The sequence below is a fragment of the Vombatus ursinus genome, unplaced genomic scaffold (genome assembly GCF_900497805.2).
Source record: "Vombatus ursinus unplaced genomic scaffold, bare-nosed wombat genome assembly UNPS02005659.1, whole genome shotgun sequence".
Classification (NCBI taxonomy): Eukaryota; Metazoa; Chordata; class Mammalia; order Diprotodontia; family Vombatidae; genus Vombatus; species Vombatus ursinus.
Window position 1 is genome coordinate 1991333 of NW_020945437.1, and position 22374 is coordinate 2013706.

General features: G+C 39.0%; 1 protein-coding gene across 1 annotated transcript in view; it reads left to right on the forward strand.

The window, feature by feature from the left end:
- The first annotated feature begins 2625 nt into the window (after positions 1–2625).
- The window catches only part of MED4 (mediator complex subunit 4), a 38226-nt gene continuing 18477 nt past the window's right edge, over positions 2626–22374 (forward strand). Inside the window, exons 1-2 of the mRNA XM_027848227.1 lie at positions 2626–2825; positions 18452–18518. Of these exons, the coding sequence (XP_027704028.1) occupies positions 2698–2825; positions 18452–18518 (195 nt within the window). The 5' untranslated portion in view covers positions 2626–2697. The remainder of the gene's footprint in view (positions 2826–18451; positions 18519–22374) is intronic.

Consider the following 22374-nt stretch of genomic DNA (forward strand, 5'->3'; position numbering starts at 1 on the left):
TTGAATCTTATATGTTGAATTTTCCATTAGGTTCTGGTCTTTTAGTCACAAATACCCGAAAGTCTTTCTGGGATCTCTTTCCAATGGTGATGGGTGGATTTTTTCTATTTCTGCTTTACCATCTTGTTCTAGAACTTCAGAGCAATTTTCCTTAATAATTTCTTATAATATTGTATCAAGATTCTTTTTTTATCATAACTTTCAGATAGACCAACAATTCTTATATTGTCTCTCCTCAATCTGTTCTCCAGATCAGTTGTTTTTCTCATGAGATATTTCACATTCTCTTCTATATTTTCATTCTTTCAATTTTATTTTATTATTTCTTGGTGTCTTATAATGTCATTAGCTTCCCCTTGCCCAATTCTAGTTTTCATTTTTACAAATTTGACAATTCTCTATATGTCTGAGAAATGAGGCCTTTATCAGAGAAACTTACTTCAAAAATTTTTTTTCACTGTTACTACTGCTAACTGTATTTCCCTCCATCCTATTCCTCCAATGCTAGTTTTCAAAGAGTTGTTTTCTTAAGTTTTTGGATCTCTTTTTCCAGTTGGTTGACTTTCTTTTCATAATTTTCTTGGATTGCTCTTATTTTTCCTCCTAATTTTTCCTCAATCTCTTTTTTGATTTTTGAAGTCCATTTTAAATTCTCCCAACCTAGGGCACTCCTCTTTACTCCTAAGCCATGGCTAGGCCCCTCCAGCCACACTGACCAGTATATACTCTTGATCCCTTGCTTCCCAGTGGCTGCAAACTTCAGCTCTCCTTTCTGCCCTGGAACGGAAATCAGGGACTGTTCCCCAGCAAGTGCCTTAGCCAGCATGGTCCTTCTCTGTTACCCGGCATGTGCTTGCTCCCTCTTGCCAGCAGCTGCAGCCCAGGAACAATGTCTGATCAGCACAGCTGGGCCTGGTGTCCAGCAACAGCAGAGGGTCTTTCAATCTTACCCTACTTGGCCCCACGCTGATTGTGAGGTGAAAGTTTCTGCAGCCTGAGCTGGCTATGCCTCAGGGCTTGTAGTTTATTGATTCCCTGGAGTCGGCCTGGAGGTGCTTGCACTTCACTCAGGCCAAACCTCTACCCTGTGGAGGTTAAGTCTTTCCTAAAGTCTTCTCAAGTTATCTTAGGAGGACTACTGTTTTACATCGACTTTTATTTCTGCTGTGCTATGTTCACGTTGAGATAATGTTCTGTGTTTTTTTGGTGGAGGAAATTTGTGGAGCTTGGAGTATTCTGACCTACTCTGCCATCTTCCCAGAATCCTCTGATACAAAAAAAATCCCACCTTTTACAGGCAGCCTTCCTCAATGACTCTTCATTCTAATGCTTTCCCTTTGTTAATTATTTCCTATTTATTCTTCATATAGCTTGTTTATATGTTTGTTTGTCGGCTTCCCCATTAGATGCGACTATCTTTTGGACAGGCACTATCTTTTGCCTCTTAGCACTTAGCAGTGCCTGGCATATAGTATGCACTTAATAAACGTTTATTGACTGATTGGAATCCCTTGTTGCCTTCACAAAGCCGTTCACCTGCCTATTATATGAAGCCTTTCCTGAACACCTAGCTTCTAGCATCCTCCCTTAAAAAACTCAGTCAGGTGTATTTTAATACTTATTTATATATGCATTGTCTCCCCAACAGAATGTCAGTTTCTTGAGGACAAGAAGTAGTTTCATGTTTATCTTTGTATCTTTTCTCACGCTGAGACTCTCGTAATCTGTGTGATTTAGGTCAAGTATTATATTGAGGTAGTATGGCATGATGGGTAGAAAGCTGACCGAGAACACTAGGAAGATCTTGGCTCATAGTCCTGATTCTGACACGTACTGGGTGGGTGAACCTGGGCAAGTCACTTTATCTCAAAGTGCTCTAAGCAACGAAGATTGTAAATTACAAACAAGGTGCAGGTTGGGGAGACTGAATTGAAAATCTTCACCACCTGCCACCCAAATACAGTCTTTATTAGGCAAAGCTGGGCCACATTCTGTTGTCTCATTAGGCATTACCAATTCAAAATCACTACTTACTAAACAAGAGTAGGAAGCTACCAGCAATTATTCTGTTTTAGTCAAATATTAAAAGTGATCTGAGAGGCAGGATGGTATAGTGGTTCAAGTGCTGATTCTGCCTGTCACACGGTAGTTGTGTGACCTTGGACAGACCTTGCCCTCACCCTCCTCATCTGTAAAATCAGAGAAGTGGATTGGAGGGCCTCTTAAGGTCCCTTTCAACCCCAGACCTATGATTCTGCGATTTACATCAGGGGAGGGGGGTTTCCACATTGGGAATGGTTTCCATGCCAATGAAGTCATATGCCCATATTTAAAAAAACAAAAAAGATTGACTCGGTTAGTAAAGACCTTGTGATGCACCAGGAAAACACAGTATTTGCGCTCTTTTTCCGTTCCTGTTTTCCTCAAATGTCTCCCTTTTCGGATTCGACATAAGGCTCCTCCACGAGAAAACGCAAGTCACCGCTTCCCCAGGAGATGGCCCAGGCGTAGGCGCCGGCGCCTGCAGTCGCTCCTCCGCACCGCTAGCGGCCGCTGTCGGCGCAGCGAGCGCTCCCCGCTCCCCGCTCCCCGCTCTCCTAACTGCGCACTAGATCTTGTCGCACTGCTGCGGTTGCCGCATTCGTCAGTCTGCAGGCGCTGGGAAGGCGTGCGCTGTCTGCTCTCCCGACCTCCACCATGGCTGCGTCCTCGGCTGCGGAGAAGGAGAAGGAGCGACCGGGATCGGTCAGCATCGCCAACGTGCCCGGCAACAGCACGCGGGAGAAGCTGCTGTCTGTGCTGGAGGACCTGGAGGTGCTGTCGAGGTAGGGCTGCGGCGGGGCCTGGCCGGGCGGGCTGGCAAGGAGGAGGCACCGCGGGGGGCGGCACCGCGGGGGGCTCCCCAGGCTCTCTCTCCTCCCGGGGCTCGGGTTCCGCCGGCGGGCAGGCGGGTACCGGACTCCCGGCGCGCTCTGGGCCCCCCCCACTCCGCGCTGCGGCTGCGGCATCCTCCCCCCGGGACGGTTGGGGGTGATGGGCCGAGGATCGGGCCGGCGGGGAAGGAAGACTGCGCAGCCGTCCGTGTCGAGTCGCAGCCAGGCTGGGGGAGCCCCACTCTCAGCCTCGGTTTCCTTCTCTGTAAAATAAGGGCAGTGGGCTAGATGACGTTTGATGTTTTCTCCCGGCGCTTGTTATTTCCTGGCAGCTGCGTAGTAGCGGATGCATGTTTGGTAATTGAATAAGAATGATCTCCTTGTCAATTTAATTAAGTAGAACTTGTTCTGAGGGGCAGGGTGGTGTCCCTAGAAAAGAGTGCGCACTTGAAGGCAGGAGTGGATGGAGTTTTGGACCTGGATTCAGGAAGTACTGAGTTCGAATCCAGCCTCACCCATTTATTAATCTGTGTCATTTAAACAAATCCTTAAACTCTGCTTGAGTTTCCTCATCTGTAAAAATGAGGATAATAATAACACCTTTCTCCCCAGGTATTATTATTAACCAAATGATTAATAATAATCAAATGAAAACCAAATGAGATAGCAGCCCAGGTACAGATGATGAAAGCCTGAACCTGGGGTGGTGGTTTTGTGGATGGAGAGGACAATATGAAAGATGTCAGTCAGTGGAGGGGGCATTAACGAGAATTAGAATCTGATTGGACGGTTGGGGAGGCGGGGGAGGTTCAGGGAGGGTGAAGAGTTAAACGTCTCTCCTAGACTGCGCACTTAAATAATTGGAAGGATGATGGAATCCTTGATAGAAATAAAAAAATTTGAGAGGGCTGGTGGGCTTAAGGAATAACATAATGATCCCTCTTTTGGATTTATCAGGTTTAAGGTGCTTGTATGACATGCAGGTGGAGCAGTCTAGCAGACAATTGTGATGCTGGATTAGAGCTCAGGAGGGAAATGAGAGCTACATACGTAGGTTTAGGCGTCATCACCTAGAGATGATAGTTGAACTCTTGGGAATTGATGAGAGACAGAGTTAAAGATGAGAGATTGTTATTGAGAGAACATAAGAGGGCCCAGGACAAAGCCCAGAGGTACAAGGGTTAAGACATGGGTTAAGATGGGCTTGCAATGGAAACTGAGGGGTGATTAGACAGATAGGAGATCCATGTCTGAGAAACTGGAGGGGAGAGCCTCTAGGGGAAAGAGGATGGTGATCAATGTCAAAAGCTGCAGAGGGTTCAAGGAGAATATCTGAGCAAAGGCCATTTTAGAATTTAGGAATTTAGATCATTGATGAACTTGGAGAAAGCAGTTTTCAGTGAAGTGGGGGCATTGGAAATTAGATTGCAAGGCATTGAGACAATGGAATCTTAACTAAACAATACATAGAAATCATAAAATATAAAATAAAACATTTCTGGTTATGTAAAATTTAAAATCTTTTGCATAAACAAACCTGTAATTAAAATAAGGGACATATTACAGAGTGAAGAAAATCTTTGCCTCAAATATATCTGTGCTTAAACTCAGGATTACAAGATGATACAGTAAATTGACAAACATGTAAGGTCAAAAACCATTTTGCATTGGATCACTAGGCAAAGGATACAAATAAGTTTTCCCATTTTTCTGTTTTTGACCCTGTCATTGGTTTATCAGATTGTGTCATGGGGTTTTTGTTCAGGTTTTCACTTGGGATCTTTTGGTCTTTCAGTTTTTCTTGTGTCTCTCATCAGCCACCATTGGGAATTCTGACTCCCGAGTCCCTCCCCCTTGCTTTGGTTTGGAGACCTGTAGGCTGAACTGCTTTAGCTAGCCTTCCTGTTGTGGAGTATATGGGGGGCAGGCCAATTCTGTCTTGAGTACATCTGAGTAGAGGGGAGAGCACCTACCCCAAGATGGTTTTCTAGTCCATTTCTGTCAGAGGGAAGCTCTTTTCTCTCCTGTAACTCTGAGCCGGTATGCTGTCTTCTGTCCTTCTGGATTCTTCTGCCCCTCCTTCATTCAAGTGACTGAGCAGAATAGGTGTCTACCCCTTTTTGTGGAGAGGGGTACTTGGGCAGAGTCACTGCTATGGGAAATATATCAAGCTGGACCCTGGGTCACAAGCTAATTTGAGGGTGTGGATACTGGTGTAGAATAAGAGTTCTAAGTGTTAAAATCCTCTGGTATTGTTTCTAAGGTTTTCTTTGTTTCTTTGTGGGAGAAGGGATAAGGTCTTATGGATTCCATGTATTTATCCAATGTGGCTCCCTAATTCCTTTCATTTGAGGTTTTGGCATTGAAGAAGTTTGTAGAAAGCAACTATTTGGCCATCTTGCTGGTCTCCATGCATATTTTTTGAAAAGAAATTTTTCACAGAAATAAATGCAAACTATCAGTAATCATATGGAAAGATGCTTCAAATCACTAATAAGAAAGGCAAATTAAGGCAACTGAGGTTTCATATCATGCTCATCAAATTGATAAAGTTGGAAACAGTTAATATTGAAAAGATGGTAAGATATTTTAAAAATAAGTTCACTGAACCCAGGTTAAGAACCACAATCTGGGAATCTAAATGTGAAATTCATTAGGGCTAAGTATAAAATTTTGCACTTAGATACAAAAAAAAAAAAATTAGCTTCCCAAATATAAGATGAGGGAAGGCACGTAGGCATGTTTAGACAGTAGTCATTCTGGGAAAAATCTGGAGGTTTTAGTGGACTGAAAACTCACTTTTAGTCAATATTGTGATGTAGCAGCCAAAAAGATGATGTGATCTTGTGCTGCATGAAGAATCAGTCAGTCAGTTAAAGCTTTATTAAGCACCTACTATATGCTAGGCACTGTGTTAAGTGCTGAGAATGCAAAGAAAGTCCCTGCCGTCAAGGAGTTAATAACCTAGTAGGGGACACAATATGCAAACAACTATGTATAAGCAATGTGTGTGTGTGTGTCTATATCTATACTATTCTAAATTAGGGGTAGTCCTAGAAGGCACTAAGATTAAGGAGGTCTGAGAAAGGCTTCTTGTACAAGGTAGGACTATAGTCAAGACTTGAATGAAATTAGGGAAACCAGAAGTGGAGATGAGGAAGGAGAGCATTCTAGCATGTGGGACAGGTAATGAAAATGCTTTTATCTTCAGACTGTTGGGTACCCTTTCTCTAGTATTGCCTTGGCCTTCACCTGCCCAAGAGGATATTCAGACTTCATTCCATTTGGGCAAATTCAGTGTTGTTTTTTTGTTTTGTTTTGTTTTGTTTTGTTTTTCATGAAACAACTGTGATGACAGGAAAGACCCAGCAGTGATCATGAACCTGGTGGTAGAACTAATCCCCTTGCACATGCCTGGGAATGTGACTTTCATCCTGAAAGGCAAAACCACCAAAGCCCTCACTGCTGCTCTGAAGAGGCTGCTGACTGCAGAGAGGGAAATGGCTCATGGATTATATCTACTAGTCTCCTGTATTACAAAGATTGGAAGCTGCCCCTGTGAGAATATATGGGAGACAAATGACTCCTTCATCCTACCTGGCCTGCCCTGCTTCTGCCCCTTTAACAAGAGTACCTACTCCCTGCTCAAGATTCGACCTTTGAAATAGCTCGTGTGAAGTTGTCCTCTTTACCCAACAGTAATAACTAACATTCCCAGATCCTTCTGAGCAGTCAAACTACCAAAAAATTATTTTATGGAGCTAGAAAAAATAATAACAAGATTCATTTGGAATAACAAAAGGTCCAGAATATCAAGGGAACTAATGAAAAGAAATGCAGGGGAAGGTGGCCTAGCCATACCAGATCCTAAATTGTAAATTAAAAAAATTACAAATTATAAAGCAGCAATAAATTATAAAGCAGTAATCATCAAATCTACTTGGTGCTGGCTAAGAAATAGAGTGGTGATCAGTGGAATAGGTTAGGTAGGCAAGACACAGTAGTCAATGACTATAGTAATCTACTATTTGATAAACCCAAAGACCCCAGCTTCTGGGATAAGAACTCACTATTTGACAAAAACTGCTGGGAAAACTGGAAAATAGTATGGCAGAAACTAGGCATAGACCAAAATCTTACACCATATACCAAAATAAAGTCAAAATGGGTTCATGATTTAGATGTAAAGACTGATACTATAAGCACACTGGGAGAGGAAGGAATAGTTCACCTGTCAGATTTATGGAGAACAGAAGAATTTATGACCAGACAAGAGACAGAGAACATCATGAAATGCAAAATGGATAATTTTGATTGTATGAAATTGAAAAGTTTTTGTACAAACAAAGCCAGTACAACCAAGATTAGGAGGGAAGCAGAAAACTGGGAAAGAATTTTTACAACCAGTATCTCTGATAAGGGCCTCATTTCTAAAATGTATAGAGAACTAAGTCAAATTTGTAAGAATACAAGTCATTCTCCAGTTGATAAATGGTCAGAGGATATGAACAGGCAGTTTTCAGGTGAAGAAATTAAAGCCATCTATAGTCATGAAAACTGTTTTTTAAACTAACTTATTGATTTATCAACAATCACTTTCATAAGCTTTTGAGTTTTGAATTTTTGTCCCCCTCCTTCCCCTCCTCCCTCCCCAAGAGGGTGCACAATCTGATACAGGCTATACATATGCATTCCTATTAAACATATTTCACATTAGTCATGTTGTAAGGAAGAATTAGAACCAATAGGAGGAACCGCAAGAAAGAGGAAACAAAACAAAACAAGAGGAAAAAAAAAGAGCAAATAGTATGCTTCAATGTGCATTCAAACTCCATATTCTTTCTTTGGATGTGGATAGCATTTTCCATCATGAGACTTTTGGACATGGCTTAGATCCTTATATTGCTGAGAAGGACTCAATCTATCAAAGTTAGTCATCGCACAATGTAGCTGTTACTGTGTACATCATTCTCCTGGTTCTGCTCACTTCACTCAACATCAGTCCATATAAGTCTTTCCAGGTCTAAATCACTATTGGTTAGAGAAATGCAAATCAAAACAGCTCTGAGGTACCACATCACACCTATCAGATTGGCCAATGTGACAAAACAGGAAAATGATAAATGCTGGAGAAGATATGGGAAAATGCACTAATGCATTGTTGGTGGAGTTGTGAAATGATCCAACCATTTTGGAGAGCAATTTGGAACTATGCCCAAAGGGCTATCAAAATGTGTGTACCCTTGGACTGAGCAATAGCACTTCTAGGGCTGTATCCCAAAGAGATCATAAAAATGGGGAAAGGACCCCCATGTACAAAAATATTTATAGCAGCTCTTTTGTGGTGGCAAAGAATTGGAAATTGAGGGGAAGCTCATCACTTGGGGAATGGCTGAACAAGTTGTGCTATATGAATATAATGGAATACTATTGTGCTGTAAGAAATGACGAACAGGCAGACTTCAGAAAAACCTGGAAAGACTTATATGAACCGATGCTGAGTGAAGTGAACAGAACCAGGAGAACATTGTACACAGTAACAGCCACATTGTGTGATGACTGACTTTGATAGGCTTAGCTCTTCTCAGCAATGCGAAGATCTAAGACAAGTCCAAAAGACTCACGATGCTATCTGCATCCAGAGAAAGAATTATGGAGTTTGAATGCAGATCGAAGCATACTATTTGCTTTTTTTTCCTTCTGTTTTGTTTTGTTTCCTCTTTCTTGTGGTTCCTCCTATTGGTTCTAATTCTTCCTCACAACATGACTAATGTGAAAATGTTTAATAGGAATGTATATGTAGAGCCTATATCAGATTGCATGCTGTCTTGGGGAGGGAGGGGGAGAAAAATTTAAAACTCAGAAGAATATGGAAGTGATTGTTGAAAACTAAAAATAAATTTAAAAAAATAAAAAAAAAAAGAGTATTCAAAGTTTTATAGCCCTTTTGGCATAGTTCCAAATTGTTCTCTGGAATGGTTAGATCAGTTCACAACTCCATCAGCGTTATATTAGTGTCCCAGTTCTCCCACATCCCCTCCAACATTTGTCATTTTCCTTTTCCGTAATATTAGCCAATGTGCCATTTTTTTCATTAATTCCCTTGATATTTGACCGTTTGTTCTTCCAGATGAATTTTGTTATTTTTCTACCTCTGTAAAATATTTTTTGGTAGTTTAATTGGTATGTACTACAGTAAGAAGACCCTTAAAACTGGGAGAAGCACTGTCAGGCTATTGCAGTAGTCCAGGTGAGGAGTGATGAGGACCTGGACCAGAGTACTGACAGTGTTGGAGGAGAGTAGAGATTAGGAAGGAGAGAGGTTTCAAAAATAGAAACAACAGGACTTGATGACTGATTGGATGTGGGGGTAAGAGTGACAAGTCAAGGATGACACCCAAGTTGTAAGCCTGGGTGAATAAGAGGAGGATGGTACTTCCTTTACAGTAATAAGAAAGTTAGGAAGAAGGGAGGATTTGGGGGAAAAGATAGTTCAGTTTTGGACATGTTGAGTTTAAGATGGCTTTTGGGACATTCATTTCTAGATGTCTAATAGGCAGCTGGGAATGTGAGACTGGAGATTAGGGCTGGACAAATAGATCTGGAAATCAGATATCTGAATAGAGATAATAATTGAATCCATGAAAGCTAATGAGATTACCAAAAGAAATAGTATACTGGCAGTAGAGAAGAGGGCCCAGAACAGAGCCTTAGGGGATACCTACCAGGCATGATTAGTTTCGTTATATGTTTACTAACCACGACACATTGCTGAATGAAGATATGGCAAGAGAGAAGGAGCCTTTGGACAGGTAAGAGGAAAACTAGGAGAAAGCAGTGTCACAAAAGCCTAGAGAAAAGAGCAAATTTAGGAGGATGATCAACAGATAAAAGGTTGAAGAGGTCAAGAAGGATGAGAATTAATAGAAGGCCAATTAGATTCATCAACTGAAAGATCATCAGTAACTTTGGAAAGAGCGGTTTCATTTGAATGATGAGGTCAGAAGCTAGTTTATATTATAATAACTGTCTGGCAGAGTTTTATTGTGATCAAATAAGATAATCTATGTGACCCACTTTGCAGTCAGGATCTAGTTTGGGGTGTAGAAAAAGTTTAGTTAATAAGGTTGAATGTTGTGAAGAGTAAGTTAGAAAACCTGGATTCATAATTCTGGCTCTTCTAATTTACTAGCCTGTATGTATGAGGAAGTAGAAATGGCACTCAAGATGATGAAATTGAAATCAGGAAGAGTGGCTAGTCCAGACATGTAGCCAATATCTGTGCTGGGGGTAATACAAATTTGAGAGTAATTCAGATATAAAATACATAAATAAAACATTTCTTAAAAAAGACACGGAAATTAAATAGATTTGCATATGTTTAATCCACTGGTTACACCATATTTGAGTCTAATACAGCTTGGCGGCAAATGGGGCAAGTATTATTTTCAGCCAGCCAGCGATCAATACAGTGCACATGAAACTCGTGTGCGCAAGGCAGTTGTTTTAGTTTGTTTCCCTGTGTGTAGATGTTTACACAAATACTGCAGGCCTTATTTATCTCTCCATTTATGCTGCTTTCGTAGCTTTTGGTAGAAAATTTATCCATTTCTTCATTGGTTAATCCCCCAGAACAATACCAGCTATCATCACTTAGTAAAAAAGTACGAGCAAGACGGAGAGTTGGTATTATGGTATTTTCAATCAAATTACTCACATCGTTGTTCTGCCTGGCATGACTTTCACTGGTGTAGCAAATTGGAGTTTCGTTTAGTTCTCTTTGAGCTCTTACTCTGTTCAGCTCAGAATTGATGTCCCATAAGTGCTGATTATCTTTCTCTGTTTCTAAATAGGCCCGAGTTTCATTTGAAAAATTTAGAGTGCTCAGCCCAGCGAGGACCTGCTGGAGAAGCATCTTTAGAATCCTTGGCTGGCGAAACTCAGGCTCTGAAATACCGTGAAGGGGTAGCCATGTTGTTCTGAAACAGATTTGTGACCCATTATTTTCAGAACGGGAGATGACTAGTTGAAATATACCTCTGTTACTCCTATTTGCTCCGCTGGGTCTTTGAAAACTAGATCGAGTTCTGCTTGAAATATTTTCATGTGCTATTTCTTCTTCAGGGAGAACTTTTACCCTAAGGTTTAGCCTTAGAGTTGGATGACATCTTGCAGTTGTGCAGAGAATTCTTGAAAGTGCTGATGAATGTGAAAATTGTGGAGTGCCCTCTGTTTCTTGTTCAGTCATATGATGCTGATGACACCGCGTAAGCTTTTTGTTGATTTGTTTTCTTTTTGAAATGATGCCAGTTGGTCTTTGCAACCTTGAATGACTACTGCTATTCTGAGTAGGTCTTAATCTTAGAGTTTCAATTTTTTCTCTTAGATCACTCAGTGGACTGTTGTTTCTTACTCTGTGCCTCTGGTACGTTGTAGATTCATTTCCTTCATGAGCTTCTCTTAGGAGAACAGCATTGACATGTCTAGTGAAGTGAATAGGTCTGGCACTAGAGTGACAGTCTGTGAACCTTTCTCTGAATTCCTGGGCTCCATTTCTGAGCCTGCCCATCATCCAGGAAGAAGGCCCTTCTATTGTGTGCTGCCATCTAGAATCTGTCATGACTCCCAACATTGCAGTATTCACATTTGAGGTCTTGCTTCCATTTCGTCTGGCTACTGGGCTGTTGGATGGCTGAGATCTATTTATTTGTTGGTGTTGGCATCCAGTGGTATTCAGATATGGCATATTTATGTATCCTTCCCTTGGGATACCAACATTTTGGAATTCATCATATGTGTTAATTTTAAGTCTAAATTGGAATTCTCCTGTGTCTGAACTTCTCTGACTTAAAGCTCTCCAAATCTGATTTCTATTTTGCCCACTGAGGATGGCGATTCCTGTGCGACAAAATGTATTTATCCACTGAAGCATTGATTCTTCACTTAAATTTTCCCCAGGAACTTCGGTGCACCTGCCTTCTTCTTCAGTTCCTAAATTATATACATTTGATTGGGCTGCTAAATTTTCCTTTGCTTGTTCTAAGAGAAGCTGTAGTTCCTCCATTGTCTTTTCTCCAGGAGTACCAAGAAGATTTTTGTTTCTTATTAATCTGTAGTCATCTTCACTGAGCCCACTAACAAATTGGTGATAGGCCTCTTCCTTCTTGAGACGTTCTGCTGCCTGTACCATAATCCATTGTCTTGTGAGATTTTTTTTCTTTTTCTTTGTTTTCATGATTTCCATTACCATTACGAAATTACCATTTCGTGTGTTCAGAAATCTCACATCTGATAGAACTGTCAAAACTCTGAATTATGCTTTGCTAGGAGACTGAATGAAAAACAGATTTAAAAATTGTTGCTCATGTAAAATCTTGGTGGTGATGATTCTGGTGATAAAACTTTCTGGTTTCCCATGCAAGCTTCATTGGATCTTATGCCTTTTACCAGTATTACATTGCTGCAGTATGATTGGCTTTTAAAAAAAACCTATTGTGTGCTCATCTGGTTAAGACCAGTTACCTAGGCATGATCTGTAAACTTGTTTACATATCTGAAGTTTGTATACAGTCACAATTTTCTCCTAGAAAGTGACCAACAAAAACTAAAAAATGACCGATGTTTTGGTTGTGAAACAAACAAGACTTTATTGTGATTAGCAGTCAAATAATATTCACTTCTCATAGCTGCACATCTGGGAAATTGGGGTAGAATACCTAAGCAGTAGTGGACTCTGGTTATGCTTATGTTATTTTTTTCCCTTTTTTGGGGAGGCAATTGGGATTAAGTGACTTGCCCAGAGGCACACAGCTAGTAAGTGTTTTGTGTCTGAAACTGGATTTGAACTCAGGTCCTTCTGACTCCAGGACCAGTGCTCTATCCACTGCGCCACCTAGCTGCCCCTGTATGTTATCATGGATATGTTTCAGGTTGACTTTAGTGGGATCAGAATCAGGGTGTGGGGAGGAATCTGAATGCTATATTTAGCACTCATGTTGGGGTACATAGTCCTAGGAAATTGAGGAAAAGGGGCTTGGAACAAAATTATACAACTTCCCAAATGGCAGAAGGACAACTGTAAGCCTGAGCAAGTCAGGGAGACAAAGTTGTTCATATCTGGGAGATAGAGTCACATTTCTTAAAAGGCAACTTGATCTTTTGGAAACCCAAAGATTTTCTTTGGGTGTCTTGGTCAGTAACTTTGGGTGTCTCAGAAAACCATAGCTTCCTTCAGTATAAAACAGGTCAAACAGGCCATTTAAAATTTCTGATGCAAGGAAACATCTTTATGCATTTTTAGGTTATGATACAGAACCTTAAAATAAAATGAGAAAATGGGTAAGACAGATTTTAGGTATAGGTAAAAAATTCTTTTTCTACTATGAGTTCTTGTGCCGCATTTTTAAACTTTAGTAGCAGTAGATTGTTTTGTGTGTGTGTGTGTGTGTGTGTGTGTGTGTGTGTGTGTGTGTGTGTGTAGTCTTCCCCCCCAAAAAAAATTATTTATTTTTAACTTTAAATTTTGAATTCCAGATTTCACATTTTTTCCCACCACTCACCCATCCACTGTGAAGGCAAGCAAAATGATTTCAGTTATATATGTGAAATCATGCAAAATATGTTTCCATATTAGCCATATTGAAAGAAAAAAAGAAAATGCAAAAAAAATTAAATGAGAAAATTATCCTTCAATTTGTACTCAGAGTTCATCAATTCTCTCTCTGGAGGTGGATAGCATTTTTTACTTTTTTAATCGTGTGTCCTTTGGAATTGTGTTGGATTATTGTATTGTTTGGAGTAGCCAAGTCTTTCACAGTTGGTCATCATTGTGACATTGCTGTTACTATGCACAATGACCTCCTGGTCCTTCTCACTTCACTTTGCATCAGTTTATATAGGTCTTGCCATTTTTTTCTGACATCACCTCCCTCCTCATTTCTTACAGCACAATAGTATTCCATCATAATCATATACCCAAACTTACTCACTCATTCTGTAATTTATGAGCATCCCTTCAATTTCCAATTCTTTGCCACCACAAAGAGCTGCTATAAATATTTTTGTACATATTAGTCTTTTTCTTTAAAAAAAAATATCTTTGGGATATAGACCTAGTAGTGGTATTGGTGGTTCAGAGGGTATGCACAGTTTTATAGCCCTTGGGCCTAGTTCCAAGTTTTTCTCCAGAATGGTTGGACCAGTTCACAACTCCAGGAATAGTTTATTAGTGTACTGATTTTTCCCTCATCCCCTCCAGTATTTATCATTTCTGACAGATGTGAGGTAGTACCTCAGAGTTGGTTTAATTTTCATTTCTTTAATTAATAGCGATTTAGAGCATTTTTCCTGTGGCTAGAGGTAGCTTTGATTTCTTCTGCAAACTGCCTGTACATATTCTTTGCCCATTTATCAATTGGGGAATAGCTCTTATTTTAAGGAATTTAACTCAGTGCTCTATATATTTGAGAAATGAGACCTTTATCAGAGAAACTTGCTGTAAATTTTTGATACTACTTCATTGTAGTATCTTTTAGCAAAATGTAGCTTTCCTGATTATCCCTTTTAATTAGCTCTGTTTTTGCTTTTACTTTGTCTGAGATCATGATTACTACCTCTGCCTTTTTTTGCTTTAACTGAAGCATAATAGATTCTGCTGTAGCCCTTTATTTTAACTCTGTGTGTGTATTTCTGTTTCAAGTGTGTCTTTTGTTACCTAACAAATTGTTGGATTCTGGTTTCTAATCCATTCTGCTATCTGCTTCTGTTTTATGGGAGAGTTCATCCCATTCACATTCATAGTTGAGATTACTAACTGTATATTTCTCTCCATCCTGTTTTCTTCTGTTTGTCTCCCACTCTCTCTTTTTACCCTGTCCCTCCTCAAAAGCCTGTTTTGCTTCTGAACTTGAACTCCCTTAATCTACCCTTTCTTTTTCATTGCTCCCCCTCCTCCCACTCCAATCCGTCTCTTACCCCTTCCCTTCCTGTTTCTCTATTGGGTAAGATAGACTTCCATAACCAATTGAGTGTGTATATTTAGGCAGTCTTCAACATTTGCTGGTATAACATTCCTAAAAATGGCATAACAGTAAAAAACTGAAATGTTTCTACATTGAACCTATGGGAAATAGGGGTTAATTTCCCCCAACCACCAAAAAGTGTAATTTTTCCCTAGAGATTGCTGAAAATACACTTTTCTGCATACAATTCCTTTTTTTGGGGGGGGGAGCTAGGCAGTGGGGATGAAATAACCCATAAAATGCAGGGGAGAGGAGAGACAACACTAGATGAGACAGGGAGGGGCAGGCGCAGGGGCTGACGTGTCATCAAGGTAAAAAAGAGAAAGGGACAACCTGTGGTCTCTAACCTTCTTTTCCTTTCTTTGGTTGAACTGTTCCTGGATGAAAAGCCATGCCTCCAGGGGCAGTTAGGTGGCACAGTGGATAGAGCACTGGCCCTGGAGTCAGGAGGACCTGAGTTCAAATCCAGTCTCAGACAAGACACTTGACACTAGCTGTGTGACCCTGGGCAAGTCACTTAACCCCAATTGCCTCACCAGTAAATAAATAAATAAACAAATAAGTGAATGAATGAATGAATAGATAGATAGATAAATAAATAAAGTAAAAATAGAAAAGCCATGCCTCCAAGAGTTACTTCATCGGAGTTCAGGGCTCTCTGCCTGCCCAGCCAGGCAGCAAGGGAGAGAGGGAAGCTTGTGGCAAGAGGGCAGAGGTGACCACTGTCTCATTTACCAACAAACTTAGCCACTTTTCCATTTTTTTCAATTCCATCATTGGGCATTTGAGAGGTTACTTTAGTACTTTCTGGAGCAGATTCACATAAGCTATGACAAATATTTTCCTCCTTTTTGCGGATATAACAACTAGCCTCTGACAGTGGCTGCAGACATTTCTGGCATGAAGTTTATCTAAGATCTTTATTTTCTCAGTAAGTGGCATTGCTGACTTTAAACTCGAGTTTAGAGCACTATGCTTTGGGCGCATAATTCAACACAAAACTTGAGTTTTAAAGACAAACAATGAAAATATGCAGTGAAGGCCAATAAAGTGCCAAGTGGGATACCCGACTGCTCCACAAACTTGAGCGCATTCTGCCTCTGGTTTTTTTCTTTACTGTACAGCCTTGAATATGCATAGTTGCGAACAGAAAAGTGAAAATAAGGTTACTAATAAAATCACAAGCATGATTGAAGTGACAAAAGTTAAATGCATGAATGCTGAAGATTTCTGAACCAGATTTTGCACCCTTTTGAACCAGTTCCTATGAGAGAGAGGTTCAAGCATTGCCTGCCATCCTCCCCATTTTCCCCTACACTTTAAAAGCTCTTCCGTGTGCACCTCTTTTATATGAGGAAAATTTCCACATTCTTTTTATCCCTTCTTCTTTCTCACAGTTCATCCTTCTTTCTCACCCCTCCCTTTTGTGTGTGTGTGTGAGAGATGATCCCAACATAATTGACACACAGTCATGCCCTCTGTGTATGTACCTTCTAATTACCCTAATAATGATAAAGTCCTTAAGAGTTACCTGTATCAAACAGTTTAACTTTATTGAGTACCTTATGATTACTCTTTCATAATTAACTTTTTATGCATCTTTTGAGTCTTGTGTTTGAAGGTCAGATCCCCCCTGAAGAATTATACTCAGTTTTGCTGGGCAGGTTGTAGTCATTTTTAATCCTAGCTCCTTTGTCTTCCAAAATACTGTATTCCAAGCCCTCTGTTCTTTTAACGTGGAAGTTGCTAAATCTTACTTGATCTTGACTGTGGCTCTATGATATTTGAATTGTTTCTGGCTGCTTGCAATATTTTCTCCATGACCTAGGAACTCTGGAATTTGGCTATAATATTTTTGGGAATTTTCATCTTGGGATTTGTTTCAGGAAGTGATGGGTGGTGAATTCTTTCAATTTCTGTTTTACCCTTGGATTCGAGGATAGGCAGTTTTCCTTGATAATTTCTTGAAATATGATGTCTAGACTCTTTTTTTTTTTTTTTTTGGTCATGGCTTTCACATAGTCTAATAATTCTTAAAATATCTCTCCTTAATCTCTTTTCCAGGTCATTTGTTTTTCCAATGAGATGTTTCACATTTTCTTCTATTTTTTTCATTCTTTTTTGCTTTATTGTTTGTGTGTGTGTGTGTGTGTGTGTGTGTGTGTGTGGCAATTGGGGTTAAGTGACTTGCCTGCTTTATTCTGATTTTTAAGGAATTATTTTCTTCAGTGAGCTGTTGTACCTCATTTTTCATTTGGTTTATTCTGCTTTTTAAAGAGTTCTTTTCTTCAGTGAATTTTTGTGCCTCTTTTACTATTAGGTCAATTCTGTTGTTTTTTCTCTTTTTTAAGGTGTGATTTTCTTTGGTGTTTTTTGTGCCTCTTTTTACCAAGTTGTTAATTTTCTTTAAATAATTTTCTTGCATCTCCTTCATTTCTTTTCCCAATTTTTCCTCTACCACTCTTACCTCTTTCTTTAACTCTTATTGGGCGTGGGTCCAAGTAGCATTTTTCTTTGAGGCTTTGTAGATATTTTCAGATTGTTTTCTTCTGAGTTTATATTTTGTCTTCCCTGCCACCATAGTAGCCTTTTATCGTCAAGTTCTTTTTTGTTGTTGTTTATTCACTTTACTTTTTTACTTGACTGTTAGGCATTCTCTTTATTTTGTCCAGTCCTTTCTCAATTTGCCTTATTATTTGTTGCCTGGAGATGGATTTCCCTTCCACTTATCACTATGCTAAGCACTGGGGATACAAGGAAATGTAAGGATAATCTCTGTTCTCTCAGGTGCTACCTCTTCATGATGCCTTCCTTCTAATGTCCCACCCATTTTTAGGAAGACCACAATGTTAAAACAGTTGCAGAAATGAAACAGTTTATTTTCCAGTTGCCTCACATTCAAAGTGGCAAGAGAATGTGTCTTAGTTGAAGAGTAATGAAAACAGGATCATCTTTTACCCTAAACTGGAATCAGTTATCTTTAGTTTACCCATTCTTTAAAAGAAAGATGCCACATATGAATAAAGTTACTAGACTACAGTAAAATCTGCTGGATGTGGGTTTTTTGCTGTTTTCACAGAGCAGATCAGTGAATGGATTACGTAATACTCATGAAATGAAAATGAAAATAAAAATCATTTTATCAGAAAGAAACTGAGGCCTATAGACAAGTACTGGGAACACAGGAAAAATAGAACGGATTAGGCATTAGGGTATTGGAGTAGCACGTGGGGGCACACAATGGCAGACTCAGAGGTTATGAATATATTAACCTCTAAGAAAGTGACTTTACTGCCTGAATTCGGGGCAGTTTTGAAACTATTGGCAATACATGGACTAGATTTAATTGTTCTTCATAATTTCATTTAGGAAAAATGTGACCTCTGTTGTTGTCCCTCCTAGAAAGAAGTTTTACTTTGTTAAGAAATTACTTTATTAAGAAATGTTGCTAATGGTTTGCTTTAAGAGGTACTACAAATTAGTTTTGATACTTCAGGTTTGAGTGTAGCTGTGGCTTTCAAACACATACACTGACGTCATAATTACTTTTGTTTTTAGGGAACTTATAGAGAATCTGGCAATCTCAAGAAGCCAAAAGTTGCTACAACCTGGAGATGAAAAGCAGGTAAGTAGTTTCTATTTGAAGTTTAAAAAAAGTAAAAGAAAAATTCCTTTAGCCTCCCATTTGTGTAATGTGTGCGTACATCATGTGTCTGTGGTTTGCTCAGTATTGCATCTCTTTCAACTGATACAGATCACAATTTGCCTGTCCCTTAGAGAAATCTTAGATAATTCTGGTATTTATAGTTACACAGATATATAGATATGCATACATATGTAGATATACATGTATGTGTACATATTTTAGTGCAGACTCAGGATTGAAAAAGATATACACACACATTAAATAAACACCTACTTAGTGAGAAAGACAGCATCATGTATGGAAAAGAACAGTAGAGTTTAGACCAAGGTTCAGACGGATTCTTGCACTGTCCCATTTATTAGCCATTTTATCACACTGAGCCTTAGTTTACTCAGCTGTAAAGTGGAGATAATAACTTTTTTACTACCTACAAAGTGGTTGTGAGAAAAGTACTTTATAAACCTTAAAGTTCTATTTAAATATGTAACAATTTAAAAAGTATAAATATTTGTCTAAAGATTTAAAATAATCTTGTTAAATTATTGCTCAGGCTTTCCACTTTTATGCTTCTGTTATCTTTAACAGTTTTATTCGTTTGTCTTTAGACTTCCAAACGTAAGTCAGCTTTATGGTATTGTTTAATAGCATCTTAACAAATTTCTCAAGAATTTTACCCCTGTCCCTGCTCCAGGCTCTTATTTTTAATGCCATTTCCAGGCCTAGCTCTAGTTTCATTTTGACTACAACTCCCTTCTGTTGCAAGTGATCATGCGTAACTTTAAAACTAGAGAGAGAGAATAGGCATTCTGAGAAAATATCAGATAACAGAGATGACAGTAATTGATAAGTTCACTGCATTTGCTACCCCCTCTCCCTTTTCCCCCACTTTCTTCCGTAATTGATTTAAGGAACAGAAGGGCCGTAAGGTTTGACTATAAAATGGAATTGAGGAACCTTTTTCACCCCTCTGTTAAGGGTTATTTATCCAGAGGGAAAAAGTAGCTAAGAACTGCATACCAATTTAAAAAATTACTTTTATGTAATTAATTTTGAGAAAGAAATAGAAAATATTTAATTTACTTTTAAAATTAAAAACAGGGAATATGAAACTATGACTTTCAGTTTAACACATAGTAAGCATCTACTGAGAGGTACTGTGACATAATGAATGGCCTCAAAGCCAAAGAGATCTGGGTTCAAGTCCTGCCTTTGAACGATATTTCCTCACAGTGCTGTAGGCAGCTCTGTATGTAGACTAGAAGTTGTAGAGCAGGTGCTGACCCACATTGGTACAACTTTGTTCACAAAGGAGTTCCCTGTACCAAAGATATCATAGATCAGGAGGGGGGAAACTTAAGGCCTCAGGGCCTCATGTGGCCTCAAGGCTGCAGGTTCCCCACCCTTGTCATAGATCCTACCACTTTCCACCTAAATACCTTCTTGTCAGAGCCTTGTGTTAGGGGACATGTACATAAGATAATCCCTTGTTTCATAGAGCATATAGCCTAGTAGGGTAGTTTGATATAAAAATAACTATAATGCCAAAAAATATGGATGAGATGCAAACAAAGTTCTATGTCAGAGGGGCCAAAGGGCACCTTCATTCCTTGAGGGATGTTAAGGAAGGCTTCCTGAGGGAACAGATATTTGAGTTTGTCTTTAAATGATGGATAGAAATTCAATGGCAGCTAGGTGGCACAGTGATTAGAGGGCCAGGTTTGAAGTGAAGAAGACTCATTTTCCTGAATTCAAATCTGGCCTCGGTGTGTGTGTGTGTGTGTGTGTGTGTGTGTACACACATAGGTGGCACAGTAGATATAGGGTGCTGACTCAGCAGTTAGCAGGACCTGAATTCAAATTCATCCTCAGACACTTTCTAGCTGTGTGAGCCTGGGCAAGTCACTTAACCCTGTTTGCCTCAGTTTCCTTATCTGTAAAATGAGCTAGAGAAGGAAATGACAAACTGCTTCAGTATCTTTGCCAAGAAAACCCCACATGGGGTCAGGAAGAGTTGGACACAGCTGAAACAACCGAACAACAGCAACAACAACAGAAATTCAACAGGTAAAGATGGGGAAAATACATTTTCTTATGTACTGCTAAAATTGCGTATCTGGTGGTCATGTAGGCTGTGACCAGTTGAAAGAGGGAATGAATAGAATAAAGATAATATGAAGATAATATAAAGAAAACAAAGTCAGAGAATTTATCCACCATTGCTCTTGGTGGACAACTCATAAAATTTGTTTTTAGTCACCAAGTCATTCCTTCTGCAACTTTTGTCCAATCATGTAACTTTTGTACTCTTGTTATAATTCTCTTTGAATTTCATTTCCCTTTTCTTTCTACAAGTTAACTAGAGTCTAGAGTTAAGTTTATGATTATGAAGTAAAAATTAAGTTAAAAAAAATGAGGGAGAGGGAGAAAAAAAATGAAAAGTGCATGGCAGAGAACTAAATAAAACCGACAACGAAGCAAAGAAAAATGGGGAAGCTTTGAAAGCAATGTGTAGTAATTTATTATATAGGTTTTCTTGAAATGGTCTGCTGTGTACATGGAAATGTTCTTTTTTTTTTCTCATTTTATATTTACGTTTAAAATGAATAAAAATTTTACCAAAAAAAAAATGAGGAGAGGAGAGCCACTGTTTCTTCCCAGCTCACCTCTTTTTCCTTGTCCTCACTGAGATGAGGATAATCATTAGAAAGTGTTGAAATTTTTAATTATCTGAACAGTTGCATTTGCTGTACTTCATGGCAAGTATGACTAGATCTAGAAAGTTTGCCTTGGCAGGATGAAATTAAACTGAGGATAAGGAATTCTCCATCCTTCCTATAGACTCTATTTAAAGTATTATCAGTATTTTGCAGGAAGATTTTTGAAGAATTTTCATGACAGTAATAACTTTACCTTATGTGGTACTTTTTTTCCTCTAATGGTAAAACATTTTAAGGTACATATGATTCTTATTTTCTCTTATAACCTTAAAGAATCAGAGTAGATAGCAGAACTGGAAAGTCATGTTTCTTGATTCCTGGCTAGTGATATAACTAGATGTCATTAGATATAAATAATAATGGAATTTTTACATTAAAATGTTAAATTTATATACAAAAAATTATTTTAAAAGATTCCCTTAAAACTATATAATGGTAGCTTCATTTTAAGGTATGCTCAAGCTAAAATATGTCATCATTAGAAGAAAAATGCCTACCCTCACCCTCCCCACACTTTTCAAACAACAATTTTTAAAAATAATTTTGGATAAAAATATCATCATGGAACTATAATTTCTAGGTACATCATTTTTTGAGAACATATGTTCATGTAACATTTTAAGAATACTAAAATACAAAGACTTTTGATTTCATCAATATTTACTCCTTCCAGCAGTCTAGAATACAACCTTTTCATAGCTTTTCAGCTATGTTTCTGTGGCCAAAAAAATTCATTACCCTGTGACCAGCTGTGAGTGGATGGAGCACCAGGCTTAGAATCAGAAAGGCCTGAGTTCATATCCAGCCTCAGATACTTGCCTAGGCAAGTTTCTCATGTTGGTGGAACAGAAACCATAGATGATCTTAAGTTTTAGGGAGTTGTCTCAGACATTGAATCTTGTACATGGAGCCCCAGTTTGGACTCCTACTCCAGTATGCCATCTCCTGGGACACACTGCCCTTCAGACCCCAGTATAGTCACATATTTGTACACCCTTTACTTACATATACATTTTATGGAAATGTGTTTAAAAATTAAAGAAGATATGGCCTTTTGAAAGCTTATTGACTACACACACACACACACACACACACACACACACACACACACACACACA